Source organism: Pezoporus occidentalis, unplaced genomic scaffold (assembly GCF_034315485.1).
Source record: "Pezoporus occidentalis ecotype Australia unplaced genomic scaffold, CSIRO_AGI_Poc_V1 ctg124, whole genome shotgun sequence".
Classification (NCBI taxonomy): domain Eukaryota; kingdom Metazoa; phylum Chordata; class Aves; order Psittaciformes; family Psittacidae; genus Pezoporus; species Pezoporus occidentalis.
Genome location: NW_026913038.1, coordinates 659,091 through 676,568, shown reverse-complemented (window position 1 = coordinate 676,568; position 17,478 = coordinate 659,091). Strand labels below are relative to the sequence as shown.

The following is a 17,478-nucleotide window of genomic DNA, read 5'->3' as shown; positions in this document are numbered from 1 at the left end:
TCTTGGAAGAGCTTCACAAACACTGCACCAAGTTCCAGCAGATCCAAGGCAGAGCGGTGCAATCACAGTTATCACTGCCATGTGGTGCTCTTCAATTTAGGGTTCTGAGTGAACTGACAGTGGATATAATGATTCCAGTGGTGAGGCACTCGAACAGGTTGACCAAATAACTGGTGAATGCTCCATCCCTGGCAGTGCTCAAGGCCAGCTTGGATAGAGCCTTGGGTGACATGGTCTAGTGTGAGGTATCCCTGCCCATGGCAGGGGGGTTGGAACTGGATGATCTTAAGGTCCTTTCCAACCCAAACCATTCTATGATTCCAATTTAATTATTCAGATACTTGCTCAGTATCACCCAAACTGACCCATAAAACAAACATGGGAACCACCAACGTACTTACCTGAATCATTAAAACTTCATTTCCTACACACTGTCGTGTTCAAGTTGTTGAGGACTGCAAAGCTGTGGAAAACCTGACACTCAAACCTAAGCGCTGGTCTGTGTTATGGACAGACTTGTAAACACCAAGATGAGTGAGATCTCCCAGGCTCATAAGAAACTGTGGGGAACAAGCTGCTGTTTGGGCTAATAAATCATTCACAGCAAGGAGATACAACTCCAAGTTGAGAATTGTTGAGAGAATTCAGGCAACATTTGATAATGCTGGGGGGGGGGGTTAATTGCTAGAACAGGTGTAACTTCCCACAGACAGGAGGATGTCTCCTCCCCTGTGTTTTCTCTAAGAATTTCAATTCTCCTCTCAAAACAGGGACAGAATAACATCAGGAAGATGAGGAGAAAGCTCTATAGAACACCAAGAAAGCACTAAAATCAACTCTGCAATCTGTGACTTTTCCTCCCCACTCCAGCAATCATCTTTCCTTAATTTGAGCAATACTCTCCTGGGCCATCAGAACATCTGCTTAAACACACTCAGATGTGTCACCTGCATGCAGAAAAACCCACACAGTTACTTGCCAGAGCAGAGCTCTTTGCTTTACGAGCAGGTGGAGCAATATAAGACATTACTACAGCCTGGTGGAGTGGGTGAGTGAGCTCTTCACACCCACTAGGAGCTACCCTGGCCATCAGCCTTCACCCCCAGCAGCACAAGAAGGGCCAAATTTCTCCAATCTACTGCATCAGCATAGGACACAGAAGCTTCTAATTGACGTGGCACCGTGTTTTCACAGACTTTCCCACACTAGAAGTCAGTGCTTATAAATAAATATATATATATACATATATATATAAAAAATGAACTAAAACACAATGAGAAAATCTCAGGAAAGGCTTTTTTTCTGTGGCAGTACAGGACTTGTTTCCCCAACAGCTTGTGAGTACAACTGTTGCAGTTTAATCGACAGCTTTGACTTCCAATTTAGGCAGGTGTCTGAGCACACACCCTTAAGCACCTGCATGAATATCAAAGGAAAACTCATGTCCTCTGGACTTGCAAATTAAACAGACACAACTGCAATCCAAAGGAGTAAGAGTTTACTGCCACACTGATTGTAAATCATCTTGTAAGACACCAGGGAAACATCGTACACATGGAAGACAGGGCAGACTCCCAGTGTACAGCACTTTTAAAATGCAAATGAAAGTCAATGGGTTGCAGACCTCTTCTGTGAGTTCTCTCTCTGATCCTCCTCATTACATTCATCCTCATACTGCCCCTCCTGCCTTTAAACCACAGATTTTGCTCTCTTTAAACAGCTCCCGGGCTGCAATGGGAATTAATCCTTTTAGAAAACATCTTAATTCCAGAGCATGGGTATGTTACCATCTCCAGCAAGCTACATCCATCTCTGATCCAAATACATCTGCATCATTTACCATGGGAATGAAAAGGTTCCTGGAAGTCAGGTTCCCTGCTGGCAAAGCACATGCTGGGCAGGACGCTTGGATGCTGGCTCTGGATCTCCCTGATGCCTGGAAAACCATCTCCTGATGGCACAGCAGAAGACAACACTCTAAGGTAACAGACCTTGGAGTTATCAGGCCAACAGTTCTCACATTCAACATGAAGTTCACCTCCCCTCTGCCCCTCTAAAGGACATGTATAATGATCTTATTTTATAGATTAACACACTTTTGAACACACAAGTGACTGGTTTCCCCCCAGTCATGGGAGTAGGCAGCAGTGCTACATTTAAACCTGGCAGTCTCCACATCCCAGCATCTGTCCTAAATGCTGCAGTAGCAGCTTCATCACTGTATATTGACAGAGCACAGAAAAAAAACCATGCTTTGAAGCAAACAGTTATAGGGATATATTTATTGCATTGCAGTCTTGGCAATTTTAAATATAAACATTTACATCTGGAAAGCAGAATGCTGCAAATTCAATGTGTTCATAGCAGCATCAGCTTCCCAAGAAACAAAATATTTAGGAAGACAGAGAAGGAATTACAAACAAGTTACACTCTTATTTATCACTATTTGGCCAAAACGTGGTATTGCAGCTGTGAAACAGATATTGAAGTCACCAAATCTGACCTTGAAGACACAAGTAATTTCAGGACTGAAGGGTGTCATTGTACCTGATATCCTGCATGTTTTCAGTGTGCCGAGACTTAAGGCTAACAGTCAAGTGCCTGAAGAGGGCAGATGATGTATGTATCTGCGTTACCTGACACATTATAGTTTTAGTAGCAATACTTAGCACTTATGTAGCACTCGCCACTTCCCCGAATCCCTGTAGGGTAAGGATTGCTCTCAGATGGGTTCCAGCTGCAGAGCACGAGGGAAAGGGAAGGAAGTGGCTTGCCAAGGCCTTTCAGTGAGCAAGTGGCAGTAGAGAGATGGGAATTTGTCCCATGTCAGTGTGGTAGGTCACGCTGCTCCTCTGTGATTCATTAAGGAAGTTTTATAGATGACTAACTGGTTACCAAGTCCCAGTCCATGCGACTGCAGTGGATGCGTGCCCCGTTTGAAGAGGGGTCAACACAACTGCTCCCCTCTTAATGCCCATTGCAGTTTTAAAGAAACCAAACGCTTCTCTCATTTTCTCACCTCAGAATGATGTGTCACACTGAAGATACAATGACACAGCTGCACTTTGCTCTGAAGCTCTGGAAATCAGAAGCAATCGCTATAGAAGCAGGAGCAGCTTTCATTTCTTTCCTGAGGGAGAGCACTGATCTTTTGAGAGGAAAAAAGGATGGATATGTTTTTACACAAGCTGATCAAACTACTTTTCATTCTAAACGAATACAAGACTGACTGAAAGTCTCAGGTGTACTAATTTTCTTCAGCTAAGTCATCCAAGTGTATACTATGAAGCTAGCAGCTAATAAAATAGTTACCCAGAAACATCAGAAGGCATTTTCCTTCCCTGACAGGCCTTCACTTCTACCAGCTAAAAGCAAGAGCACTTACAGTGACATCTAAAAGGACTTGTAAACATCATGAGACAAGCCATCTCTGACACTTCTCCACTAAGGTAGGCCTTTTGCCTGCACCCCCAGGAAGCTAACAAGGATAACCAAGCCTTTCACCATCCCTGCCTCAAAAGGGAAAATTTGCTTACTTGTTTTTTCTCCCACTGGGTTTCCTCTGCCAAGTTTTAGAGGCAGGATGAAACGTGTCAGTTATTAGGGATGGAGTCTGGCAGAGACCCCTGGGGTACAGTTGTACTGTGAAGCACTCACAGCATAACGGATGCTGCACTCCAGAACTGTCTCTGCAACTCCTCCTTCACCTGCAGAGCACAACTGCCCAGTGCTGGCCAAAGCATGACAAGAGGGTACAGGCTGGAAAGCACCCTCACACTCCAAGGAGTTATCACAAAGTAAAGTAATTCCTCTCTCCTCTCCTTTCAGCATGCCATGAAAGCCTAGAGCTGGGGAAATGTACAGAGGTCCATGTTATACTTACAGTAGATTATGCACATTCCTTTCCATCAAGAAAAGTTTCTCTCAAGCACACTGACCCTGCAGTGCCCACCTGGAGGGGGACCCTCACACATGCCTAGTTCTTCCCAAGTGGCCTCAGTTTTTTATTGCCCAGGCTGCTAATGGGTAAAAAATAGCAGCAAAAGGTGCTCTTCAATAGTGAGGTTTTACTTCACATTTCTGTCATTAACAGCTGATGTTTGTCCTGCAGATACATGGACAACTCCTGACAGAAAAAGCTGTGATGTCTTACAAAGTGTTTTATAAATCAGCACAGAAGACTACATGTAACCTCCTGAAAACAGGTGTCCTTCTAATGACACTCACTTCAAAAAGCACCTTTTGAATGCGAAATGCATATTACTGGCTACGTGAACAGAACAGGACTTCAAAAAAACATAATAATATTTATCTGAAGGTGAGACAGGCACTACTGGAAAAACATCTGACAGAGTTAAAGACTCTCAATGAAAATGTGAGTGCATTCTTCTCTTTTGGTCCAAGTATACCCAACCAGGGTATTAGTATTTTTGGTAAACTGAAAAATAAAGCTCAGCTTGGACTCTATCTTCCTTTGCTAGATTTATAGCTCATTAGACAGAAGGATACTGCTTAGATTTTAGGTCTCAGCCCTTGGGTTCTTATTGCAAGCGGTCGCCCCTCTCTTCCTCTGTCCACCTAAGTCAGATCTCTCCACTATGTACACCTTGAAAAACATTGTACAGGGCAGCACAAGAATAAACACAAGAATAAATACAAAATCCCCTGTATTTATCTCCTTATGAGCAAGGATAATAGCAACAAGAAAGCTCTGCATGGAGCTAATGCCACAGATGTTAGGGCTGTAAACTGTTCCTTCTCTAGAAACTCTCATTGTAAAGTCAGACTGTTGATACTCAAGTCTGCAAACTGAGCCACGCATCTTTCAGCTCGCACCTTGTGCATGTTTAATTCACCTACCGTCACACCTGCAAACCGGGAGAATTACCTCGGAAATTACTTCTTCAGTGAAGAAGTAACTACTCCTTCTAATGAAGGATCACCTTCCTTCACTAAAAGGGAAGTATTTACCATCTCTTCTTCCAGCTGTGGCTTCATACGTTTCTATTTGTGTATCTTCATAATAGCCAGGGGAATGGATATTTTTGGTTTGTAGTATCGTAATTACAATAAGAATTTCATAAATTCTGTTACAACAAAGACTGTTTTAGGATTGCTACAGTATAAACTTCAGATTTTTAAGCCAATGTCAAGAAGCAAAAGCATGAACTGAAACAGTTCTGGGATGCAGAAGATGCATGTTTCAGTGTTTATGTCTTACACTTTGCAACGCAGGCAGGAGAAAGAGCATTAATTTTAATCATGAATTTTAAACATTAATTTATTAATCTGCAGTATTTTGCAGTTATGCTCTGAGGCAGACACTTGCATAGAAATCAACAGCTTCTAAGGAAAGAGCTTGCCTGGCTGAAGCAATCAGCATTACTGCTACTGTTGCTGCATTGCCTCTGACAGGGTGTAGCACTGTGCCTTCCAACTTTACCCAGTTGCAGAGCTTGTAATTTAAGATAGTCATTATAATTCTGACCTGTTTAATCAAAGGCAAGAAATTTACCTGGGGATACACATCTTCAGAAACTGAGTGTTTTCAGTTTGCTGTCCCTGCTGCCTTTCCATTTTCTTTCAAGATTCTGGATGAAATCATTGTTTCCATCCGTCCCACTTATGTCAGTGCTGGCAAGCAATAGAAACAGTAAGTGTGGACAGCATGTTGGGCAGGATGCTGGCTTCAACAAAAATTAGATACCTTTTTTCTCTGCTGCTTTTTTTCTGGCCGTTTCTTCACCCACAGTGATTTGTAGGTGCAAGCAGGTGACTGCAACAGCAAACTAAGCAAACCTAGCAAAGAAAGTAAGTAAAAATATTAAAAACCCCCAAATCAGTTTACTCCAATCAGTCCAAGATACACAATTCTTCTGAACAAATAATTCCAGAAGTCCGCAGAGAACAGTATGAAAACCAAGAACAGCTAAAGGCGATCTGGATACAAAACTAGACAGGGTATAATATTTCTTATTATAAAAGGGAAAAAAGAGACCAGTGGGCAGTCAAGCCTACTCCTGCTGAGAGACCTTGCCCTGCTTCCAAATGATGCAGAAGGGAAAGCTGCATCAGAAACAGCAAATCCAGAAACTGAAGGACAAGAAGCAGATGGAAAACAGTTCTCGCTGGCTACTTCAAGTAATCACCTGGTGAGGACATGCCAAATACCTGTCACTAAGCAGAAAACAGCCCCGAACAACTTCCAGGCAATTAACAAGCTGGAGAAGTCAGTGGAGAGGTGCCACTAAACCCACACCTTTTACAAGCTCCTTTTCCTTTGACCTTCTCCATTCTACTGCCACAGCCCTGTTTAAGATGTGTTCAGTAAAAATAAAGAGGTGCAAGAGGTTTCCCCAAGAAGTTATCCCAGCCAAGATACCCACAACCACGACTAACACAGCAGCTCTCAGCCTGATTTTCCCTACCAGCTCCCTGCAACCCCATGGCACAGCAAGGTTTTATGCTGTGATTCCATAAAAACCCCTTTCACACCATCTGCAATCCCTAGGATTATATCACCATACAAATAAAATCACTCTTAACATAACCATGAGACTTGGCTCTCTACTGAACTGTGCTGGCAATGGAAAGACACATGACGACACCATGAGATGGACCTGTGACATCACCTATGACCAGGCTGAACAATGTCCTAAAACACTGGACAGGTTGCAACCAGGACTGGGATCCTTTCCTGAGGTTCTTATACTTGGCCCAAAGCTTTTTCACTCTCACACAGCTTGCTCTTTCTTAAGACAACCTCCTGCTCCTACTCTCCATTCTTTAGCACAATGACTCAAGGTGTGTATGCTCACATATCTCCATGACGCTGCAGCAAGAGAGGAACTGCTAGAAGCAGACAGCTTTTTGAACCTGGATTTTTATGCCGAGTTTGGAAGAGGAAAAACGTGGAAATAAATAACCAGAAACAATCAATAAATTAATCAAACTTGTTTGCTTCCAAGGGCTGACTTCTTTTTTCATAAACAGACTTCAGTGAGGTAGACGACTTCACTTCAGAACATCACATTCGATTTTATTTAAAGAGCAACTTCAGCTGAAGTATTAAACACGCAAGTGACACACGTACAGGATCGCTTCCTTAGTCACGATCATGATGCTTGAAAGAGACTAAATCACAAATGTTATGCATGAAAGAGAAAATTCATAAACTAGCACTTTGACAACAGACTTTAAAAAGATACAATGTGAGAGAAAGCAGGGAAAAGGAAGACACTTTGGAAGATCTGAAGTTGCTGAAGAGGCTGTATTTAGGAAGCAGCTTGGAAATAGTAAGAGGTGGATCAGGAAGTAGGAAACAACCACCAAATAAGTGATTAAATCTAAATTGGAAGAGAGACTTTTAACTAACTCCACAGATGAGACAACCATGAGAACAGAGGAGGAATAGTTTAATAATGAGGTAGAGCAAAAGAAGTAGACAAACTGGATAGTTCTTAACCAGGTTTGTTGACTGAGGTGATGATTTTGGACGAAGGTGTCAGTGATGGTATAAAAATCAAGGCACTAACTCAAGTCCAAGCACCAGCACTTTTCATAAAATGTAAAAAGAGAAACTTGTAGATGTGAAGCAACAAACACCTCCAAGGTTTCAGAGAAAAGGTTCTGCTGAAAGGAAACACAAGGTGGTATAAATTGGGCAAACCAAGAGAATTAAGAATATGAGGTAAAGAAGAGCAAGAACTGAATTCAAAGTCATAGTACATAGGCCTGAGTGGAGATCTGACACCCTTTGGTCAAGCATGAAGGAAAGAGGAGAGGTCAAAACCAGTAGCCTTTGGCATGAATGGAAAAGGCAGAGATCAGTCATCCCAAACTGAAAGAAAAACAAACCAGTCAGAAAGCAGAGGGGGAAAAGCAACCCACAACCAAAACCATAATGAAGACAAGCATTCAGTTGCTACAAAAGCTGAGGAGAAGTCAGGAGCAGAAATAAGCCTCTTGTTCTAGCTTCACATTTCTAATAATTTGTGAGCGTTCTGATTAGTTGGCAACCACACAGGAAGCCAACCAGGAAAGGTTCAGAAACCCAGGACAACTGGGGGGTGAATAAAAGAACAGTCTTCCTAAACCAGCATTATAATGTCCTGAAGAGATAAAATACTGACAAGAGAAGGAGGTAGGGAGAACTGCAGACCACATGAAAACACAACCAAGAACAGCACTAAAAGGAGAGGAAACAAGAACCTTCAAGAGAAGAATCTTTTCAGTGCCTAGTCTCAGATCATAGCAGGAAGGGATGACACCAATAAAGTTATGTATAACAAGAAACTGTAGATATTCTTTCCTTACCCCCCTTGATGAAACTGATTTGCCAACAGTACGTTTTATTCGGAGGCACTTCTGTCCCAGGCTGAACTTGGGTTTGCAGCTCAGGGGCCCTTGTCATCTGAAACATTGCCATAAAAGTTTCAGGCTCCCCCAGAGGCATCCAGCTGCTTTGTGTGTCCAGAAACTCCTGCTAAACGATTTCTGTAATCCACCCAAACCCCAGACATACCCCTAATGACAAGCAAGCAGCATGTTGCATTTGCAGCAACAGAAATACATGTCACTGAGAGTACATGTCAACCAGTTTGAAGACTTACAACCTCTATATGCAACACAAGCCCTACTATAAAGCAATTTCCCAACTTCATCTTAAACACAAAGCGTAAGTCAGCCGAGATGAATACAGGAGTAGCAGTATGAAATCTACTGTCCTTTCACAACTAAGGGAATAGACTAGATAATGTAACAGCTTCATTTACCCTCAAACTTCTACATGTAGCTCTCTTGGAAAGCAGTTATATGATAAGCTGACTTTGACTTTTATACTTCAAAACATTTGTAAGCACACCTCCAAAGCTCAGTTTAAATGTAATTAGATGATACATCATTCACATGGATAGGAAAGAACCATGAAGATTTCTCCTCCGTAAGAGCTGCTGGAAACACAGCACCTCTAGTTGCAATAGAGGGAACTTGAAAGGCGCTTAGATACAGTACAGTTGTGCTCAGCACAAACACTTAAATCTGAGAAGAAAAATGACATCTTTGCAAACTTCACTATTACACCAAGTAGCAAATGGGTGAAATATGGAAGTACAATTTGCCATCTGCAACCACAATATTTACAGAGAAACTCCAAATATGGAGGCCTGTGGATCAGCTACATTAGCTGCTTGCTGGTGACACAGGGCTAAAGCACAGCATACAAAACCAGAAGCCCAAGCTTTGACATCGTAAAAACAAATTAATGTCCTTCCATTATTCAGAGAAAAAGAGTAGTTTTCAATTGAGAGGCTTTCTATCATACAGGGCATTAGAGAGCTAACTGAAGAAGCAGCTAATAGCCACCAAGTAGCACGTTACTCCACCTTTTCATACTTCCAAAATGACTGTCAGAACTGTCTGGAAAAGAGAACATCCATGTAACAGCAGAGATAAACTATCAGTTTCATTAGCAACCTTCTTTTGAGATTACTCAGAACATGCAAACAAAAACCTTAAGCTCCTTAAATGTGGGCCACAATTAGCTCTTGTAGCCGAGTACACCAATATTCTCTTCCAGCCCCCTCTGTTTAGCTTCTTTTTAAGGAGCAGTAGGATCTGTGCCCACTTCACAGAAACAACTGCATTTCTGACTCCGTCAGCAACAGAAATCCCCAACAGAGATCTAAGGAGGCTGCTTTGGCATCAAGTTCAGGATGCTCCAGTTAGAATTATTTCCCCTATCTTGTTATGGCAATGGGAAACCAGTCACAGTACCATCATACTTAACGAGAATGCTAAATAGCGATGTGAGCTGCAGCGGCAATTCATGCTATCAAATAAATATACTGACAAAGGCTCAGCTAAGTCAATGTGCTAAATGGACAAGCAGGACATTCTCTCCTCGAATAAAGATCTGGTTTATGTGACGTGTGAACACCTGCTGATAATCCACTTTGGGCCGCCTTTTCCTCCGTGACTGGCTTCTTGTACGGGTACCACCAGCACTGGCACCCTCTGTGCGGGCAGGCCCGCTGCCCACATCAGCTTCACCTCTGGCAGCCAGATGTGAACTGTCACCTGGCATCTTCTTTTCTCCACCTCTGCCCAAGCGTTTCTGCCTCTCACGCTCATCTTCTGCTCTCCCTCGTCCTGATCCAGCTTTCGACCCCAGCATCTGAGAGTCATTTGTCAGGGCTAGCTCCTCTGAGACAGTCTTTGAGTCAGCTCCCTTCTTTACTGAGGAATCCTGCAGCTTGAGTCTGTTAAACAGCTGTAAAAGAGCATTTGTGTATATGACCACATTCATAAAACAAGAGGTGCTTGTTCAGCATTACTATGTGGTATTTGCATCTACAATCCCAAATCAGAGCTCACAATACAATAATTAGCGAGGAATCTTTACCAGCAATAAAGACTGTGTTTTCTTGCCAAAGTCCACCAGTGACATAAGGTAAATGCATCTGCTGCATGCACATGAGTGCCTTCATGTGAGCACCAAGGAATTTAATTTGGGAAGCAATACTGATGTGTTTGCATTTAACTTTGGTCCAGACCGACAGACAGTTACCAAGCTGCCCCATGATGGACCTTCTGTGTTCCCCAAAACAAACTAAATCATGCCATGCGGGTATTCTGGGACATGAGCAGGCCGCAAACAATAGAAAAATAATAAAAGCTAGAGCAGCAGATCCAGAGCACTGTATGAGCTCATTAATCTAAGGATACATGTGCTGAAACTGGAAAAGAAACTGCTTTTACTCTGGCAGCAGGCAAACTTTTATGAAATACAGACAAATGAAGAAAATTCTCGGTTAGCCTGTCCCTTTCCCAGCAACAGGACAGAAAACCAATCCCTGTGAGAGTGGATGAAGGAACAATGGCAACTTGATTATTTTTAACTAATCTTTAAAAGAGGAAGGGTGGGATCTATCAGAAAACAGATTGAAATGGCAGGAGTTTGAAAGTAAATTCCTCATAATGAAATCATTTAAGTGTTTTTAGGACACTTCTCTGATGTTTGAAAGGCCCAGAGCTCTGCCATTCAATAGGCACAGCTCTGACACATCTTTTCTTCCCCTTCATTGTTCAGAATTTCATCTATCATCTCTTCAGTTCTCAACTTCATACACATCATTTTTGTAGCTGGATCCTAGAGAGTGTCTTGCTTCAGAGCAATGTCCCAAATCTTGGGCTTCATAGTACCTAGACCAGAAGTTCAACTGACCACAGAGATGTACTGTTTCATTAGGTGGAGACAAAAATTGTCACTCCATGAACATGGGTGTCAAAGTAATGCACTGCCAAACGTGCACAGGACAAATGTGAACCAGATCAATCATAGGTGCAGCAGAATGCACTGAACAAATCAAAACCCAGAGTGATCTTATAGAATGTCAGCATGTTGCACTACACAGTGGTAGCAACTGTGATCTGATATTAGCAACTCCAAAGTAGAACTTCTCTAACACTGAACTATGACCAAATTTCAAAAAGGTCAGAAAACTGCTTTGTTCTGATCTGAAAACCAGTTCAAGTCATTATTGCAGTCATCTGTAATAAAAGGAGGTAAAGTACTGAAATATAAATACAGTCTTCCAATCAATGCTCCCCTTTTACTGCTTTGAAAAAGGAGACACTAAAAAGGCAAATGAGAACTGGAGATGGCTACCTACCCTGGTTAGTGAGAGCTGAGGCTCTGCGTAGAACGCTTTGCCCATCACTGGTTTTCTGTATGTCTCATCTACATCTGTCAGGGCCTAGAAGACAGAAGAAACAGAAAGGTCAAGATTAAAAGAAAACATGAAGAAGCTCTGGACCAGCTTTGTGTCACAGCGCTATGGAATTACGTTCTAAGAGAAAAACCATCCCAGGAACAAGCTGTGCTTTGAAGCTGGTTTCTTAATCATCCAAGTTGTAGTGAGCTATAAAAGCAGCAGCAAAGCCTGGCATCTGTCCTGCACTACTTGCAAAATCTCTGTAAACCTGCAAAATCCACCCCCACTCCCCACTTCCAAACTTTTCACAGCTCCATGCTCACAAATATTTAATAGCTGCTTTTCCATCGCTGTCTTTAAAATCTTCATGAGGTGGAACACAAGGAAAAGCTTTTGTCGCTGACATCCCAATGACATGCTAGTGAAAGAAAACAAAGAAGTGGCTATGACTATAAGAAGATTGGGTTCTGCAGAGAAAGCTTCGGAAGCTTCTTATATTCCTCATATTCCACCTTCTTGAATTCTTATACAAAACCTTTGAAGATCTTGGGAACTCTTCAAAGCTCCTCTCTCACCTAAAACCTCTCTAAGATGGCTACTCTCAGATGTACCAATCCAACACCAGGCACCACTTTCACCTGTAACCCAGCCCTCGGTGCAAGAGCAAATACCACATTAATCCTCTCACAGTGTAGTTTGCTCAAACCTATCACAAATTTCAAGTTTTCAATATACCAGTTATAAATCAAGGATAAAATAACTAAATGAAAACTAATTACCATATTCCAGAACTTGTCAAATGCAACCAAAAAACCTGTGCAGACTCCACGAAGTCCTTTGAAAGTGCGGATATGGACATTGATTCTTACACCATCTCGGACACAGCGATGAAGTTCCCCCAGTGGGCTGCCTTCATGGACTAAACCACAAAGAGAACAACACAGGTTTTCAACAAAATACATATATAAACATATGTATATATATATATGTGTGTCTAAAAATATATGTAAGAATATACTATGTATATTCCTATAGACATAGAGTGGAAGTACAGCAGATCTTGGCACAACACTTGTCTTCACAGCAAAAGAAAAGAGAAGCCCTGGAGCACTGTAATGCACTGCAGTTGTCATTACTATACCATTTTCTTTTAGACTCTTCTTACAGTGGGGACAACAAAGACTTTAGAAAATATGAAGGCTTCGCTTTACATAACCCACAGCCAAAACAGCCTCATCTGAAAATCTTCCTGCTGCATTTCAGAAACATGCAAAGTAATGCTAAACTTAAGCAGAGGGAAAAGAACATTCACAGAGGCAGAGTGAGTTATGAAGACAGTGCCTAGTTAAGGCTACCTCAGCTTAGGCACTTTACTCAATAAACTACTGTATCAAGTGTGTTCCTTTTCTTTACACGATTTCTGAAACAATGACTGACTCAAAGATCTTCAACTAACTAAACCGGATCTGTTTAAACTGATGAAAATGGATTGTTTCAGTTGAACTTTCAGCAGGCAGCAGAACACCCTTCAAAGATGCACAAGCCTTTGCAGCAAAGAAATGAAATTACTCTACGCAACAGTCATCGATGAAACCAGCTAACCCACAGAACACTAATCCCAGACTGGTTTGGGTTAGAAAGACCCTTTAAGCTCATCCAGTTGAAGCCCCTGCCATGGGCAGGGACACCTTCCATGTGTGCAGGTTGCTCCAAGCCCCATCCAGCCTGGTCTTGAACACTGCCAGGGATAGGGTAGCCACGGCATCTCTACGCAACATATGCCAGTGCCACCCTCAGTGATTCCTCCTCCCCCAGTATCCAATCTGAAACTCCACTCTTTCAGATTAAAGCCATTCCCCCTTGTCCTGTCACTACATGCCCTGTAAGAAGTCCCCATCCAGATTTCTTGTCAGCCCCTTTTTGGCACAATGGGATTCAGGAAAACATACAGCTTATCTGATAGGAACACGCCTTATCTGCACACTAGAAAATCTCTGCAAGTGTAAATTACCTGGAGGGGTAGATATTATTTACTTTACAACTTCCACCTACACCACAGCAAAGCCATTCCAGTGCTAAATTACAGCTACTCATTTGCTTGTGCAAACACAGCCCCAGGGTTGCTGTACAATTCCTTCTGAGAGCCAGGGGAAAACACTGGTCTAAAATCTCACATGGCTCTTCATATTAATAAAATATCTGAGTCAGGGATGATCTCTTGCCTTGTGCTTTAGGGACCACGCATTCAAGGCCTGATTTGCACTCTAGAAGATACATCCTGTGAGTGTAAAGCGTTGCCATATGACAGCTGATCTGCGGTGTTTGCCTGCATGGTAATTCTTAGCCACAGCAGGGAAAGCTAAAGCAGTTGCCTCTGAATTAACCTAACAACATTTATCTTTTGAGATCCACTGTCGTCTTGCCAGCCCTCTCCAGCTGGGTAGCTGGAGAAAACTGCTTTCACACAGAGCATAAGCTGCCTCAGTACCTCCCAGCTCTGCCTGTGGGGGCCTTTTCACAAGTCTCTCTGCTTCCTTCAGCCAAACTGATGAGGAACTGATGTCTGGATGTGCAGGAACCACAGGTGACACCATCGCATCATCAGATGGATGCTTTTAATCAGAAAACACTCTTTCTTTCTAACCAATTCTGACAATCTACAGCATCTTATCAGAGTCAGATTTTAAATTCCAATGTTCCCTTTATGCAGGAAGTTTATCTACAACTTCTTGTGAAAATCCACATCCTGTCTATATTCCCAACTATGCCTTTGACTGTCAGCACCCCATTAGGCCTGGTGGAGAACACTGCGGCTCTACCAAACCTAGACAAGACACACTCTTCCACTTGCCCCTGCAGCTTCACCAGGGCAAACCTTCAACTTCACTTGATCAAAAGGGCAGAACACAGAATCCAAAAGCCTTTAAACAATCTGACATCCACTTCTGGCAAAACAATAAAACCAGCAATGAAAGGAATTCATTTTTGCTCTTCTGCAAGCAGCAAAGCCTGGGGTGACCAGGCTCTGCACATAGCTAGAGTTGCCTGTGGCTGCTGATGCTGTGATGTACCAGGATGAATAGGTTTTCAATCCACAAGGAAGGATGCACCTGGTTGGTTTTGTACTCTAAATCCAATCCCTATTTGTGTACAGTAAGCACATGCTTAATACCAGGATTCTGAAGAACAGCTAATAAATTACTGCAAGCCAGAGGGTGAGTACCCCAGGAGGGAAAAAATAAAGATACAAACTCTGGTGAAGTTCAAGTCCCTGTCCTCAGGGCAAGGTTTTAAGAGGCAAGATTAAAAACAAAACCAAACCCAAGCAATAAAAGCAAAGCAAATGAGAACAGCTGAAATAACCCAGAGCACTACCAAAGGCCTTTCTAACTGCTCTGCATTAACCACCTGCACATGAGTTCTCTGCCCCTTTGGTAAATGCAAAGTTAATTAGGAATAGCTTCTCCTGAACTGATCCAACACAGGCACTGCTCAAGCAGCTTCCTTCTCGCTTTTGTGGCTGCATCTGAAATCACATCTCGTGACAAGCAAAACATTAGCTCCATTTTACACTTCTGACCCACTGAATTTAGGGAACACATCGTACCTTGTCACTGCTACCTGGGAGCACAAGGATGCAGCAAACCACCCATCAGTTACTTTCAGACGCAGCCACCACCTCAGAACCCAGGCTTCAAATGTGGGCCCATCTGCAGTGCAGACAGACCCCTGCTTACAGGAAAGTTATTCTTAAAGCTCTCCAGACTGCTGAATAGCACTTTTCATGGCAGTTGTGCCAGTCTGCTTCAAAGTCCATGCTGCCCAGCCTTAGATGTGTGCATATTAAGTATATGCTCTTAATGGAACCATGTAATTTATTTGCTAGACCACCACTAGTTAATTTTCACAGTTGGGTTGGGTTTGGTTTTTTTCTTTCCCCAATTCCATCACAGCATCCATTTAGGATGCTAAATCAGTATTTAAGGTCAGTTCATCTGGAAATCCTACACCAACAGAGCCTCTGCATTTGTGCAGAATGCTAAGTTGATGGGACATTAGCATCATGCAGTGCCTACAGCAGTGAATACATTATGCTTTGACGTCTAAGCAAGGGCAAAGGTCTGCTTTGGGCACTGAGGACTGAACAATCTGTGCTTTGCCTTTTTAGAACAACATCATTAAAGTGATGCTGGTGATTAGAAGAGATACTTTGATTCCAAAAAACACACAATGTGTTTAATTAAGTGCACTAAAGCTACATCTCATTTGATAGCAATGCCATCTGATGCTTGCATTGGCACATGAATTGCACCCCTTCACATGCAGGGGCTATCGTCCTGACTGCACCCACAGATTTACAGGAGAAACTTGTATCAGCATCACAGCTGCCTCCAGCCTCCCACCACTGTCCTACCATCATGGTATTAGAAATGCCAGCACTGTATTTATGCCCCTGAGGCATACAGTTAGTAACTAAGATATATATAGCAGTGTGCTATAGACTCATGCCGAGGTTATTATGATTTAGTCACGAGCTGAACGGGCTCAAATCTGATTCCTGGTTTAAAAAGTGCACTTTCAAAAGCACAGCAGTATCGCATCCTTTTTTCCTTCAATCAAGAGGATCAACATAATCAACCACACAGCTGAGCAGCACGTCACCATAGCGAGTGCCATCTCTGAATAAGCACTCCTGTGAAGTTCGCCGCTCCTCACACGCACACGGTTTCCCCACTCTCTCACCTAACACACAAGCACCGTTTTCCACCCGGATTCCATCCCTGCCCCTTCCCCACCACCCACATCCATTGTCCCCCAACCGCCGCCCCCTCCAGAACACAACCTCCCAACTCCCCAAACTCCATCCCAGCTCCACGCCTCCGGCCACACCCGGGCCCCGCCGCATCCCTCGACCCCACGGCTCAGCTCCTACAGCGTTCCCCCCTCAGCACCCGGCCCAGACCCGCGCCTTCACGCCCTCCACCCCTGCCTGCAGCCGCCCCGCGCTCCCCTCCGCACCGCAGCACCCCTCCGTGTCCGCCCGCACTTACGGGGCATCCTGGTGAGGACGTTGCGCGGTGCCCGCCGGCGCCGGGCCGTGCCCCCGCCCTCGGCCGCCTCCTGCTCGTGGCCCGCGTTGACCATGAGGCTGCGGAGGCGCTGGATGCGCTCGGGGTCGGCGGCGGGCGGGCCCCGGCGGGCGGAGCGGGAAGCGGGCGGGCCGCGGCGAGAGGGAGCGGAGCGGCGGCCCCGCGGGCGGAGCAGGCCGCGCTGGAAGCTCTCGTACTCGGCGAGGTTGTTGAAGCAGGGCGCGGAGGGGAAGGGCAGCGGCGTGCTGGCCGAGTACAGCGCCAGCAGCGGGTCGAAGCGGCTGGAGCTCACGTCCAAGCGGCTGGGGCTGGGGCAGCGCTCGCTTCCGAGCCGGCGGCGGGGGTGCCGCGGCTCCGCGCCGCCCGCGGCACCCTCCTCCTCCTCCATGCCGGGCTGCGGGCAGGGGCCCGGGGCACCCCGCTGCCGCCAGGGGGCACTGCCGTCCCGTCCGGAGAGCCCCCCCTGCGGCCGCACAACCTGAGCGGGACCCGCGCGGCGCGGGGAAGGGAGGGCAGAGGCCGCGGAGCACCGCCCGCGTCCGGGGCGGGCCGAGGGGCGGAGCCGGCCGCGCCCGCGCAAGGAGCAGCCCCAAGTGCGGCGTTCTACGGCTGCCCTCGGCCCGTGGCGCCGGTAGCGCTGGTCGCTGCCCCGGGTTTCCCCCTGCAGCCCCACA

The 17,478-nt window shown here is 44.6% G+C and overlaps 1 protein-coding gene and 1 long non-coding RNA gene across 2 annotated transcripts; both read right to left on the bottom strand.

The window, feature by feature from the left end:
- Positions 1 to 1,483: 1,483 nt before the first annotated feature.
- On the bottom strand, positions 1,484 to 6,991 carry LOC134157987 (uncharacterized). The gene is made up of 2 exons (XR_009962562.1): positions 6,621 to 6,991; positions 1,484 to 5,799 (listed from the first exon to the last, which is right to left on the bottom strand). It is a non-coding gene; the product is annotated as an uncharacterized LOC134157987 (long non-coding RNA).
- A 27-nt stretch (positions 6,992 to 7,018) lies between these two features.
- On the bottom strand, positions 7,019 to 17,261 carry LSM11 (LSM11, U7 small nuclear RNA associated). The gene is made up of 4 exons (XM_062607516.1): positions 16,766 to 17,261; positions 12,494 to 12,633; positions 11,673 to 11,756; positions 7,019 to 10,270 (listed from the first exon to the last, which is right to left on the bottom strand). The coding sequence occupies exons 1-4, from the start codon at positions 17,190 to 17,192 to the stop codon at positions 9,866 to 9,868; spliced, it is 1,056 nt and encodes a 351-aa protein (XP_062463500.1). The 5' UTR covers positions 17,193 to 17,261; the 3' UTR covers positions 7,019 to 9,865.
- Positions 17,262 to 17,478: the final 217 nt, after the last annotated feature.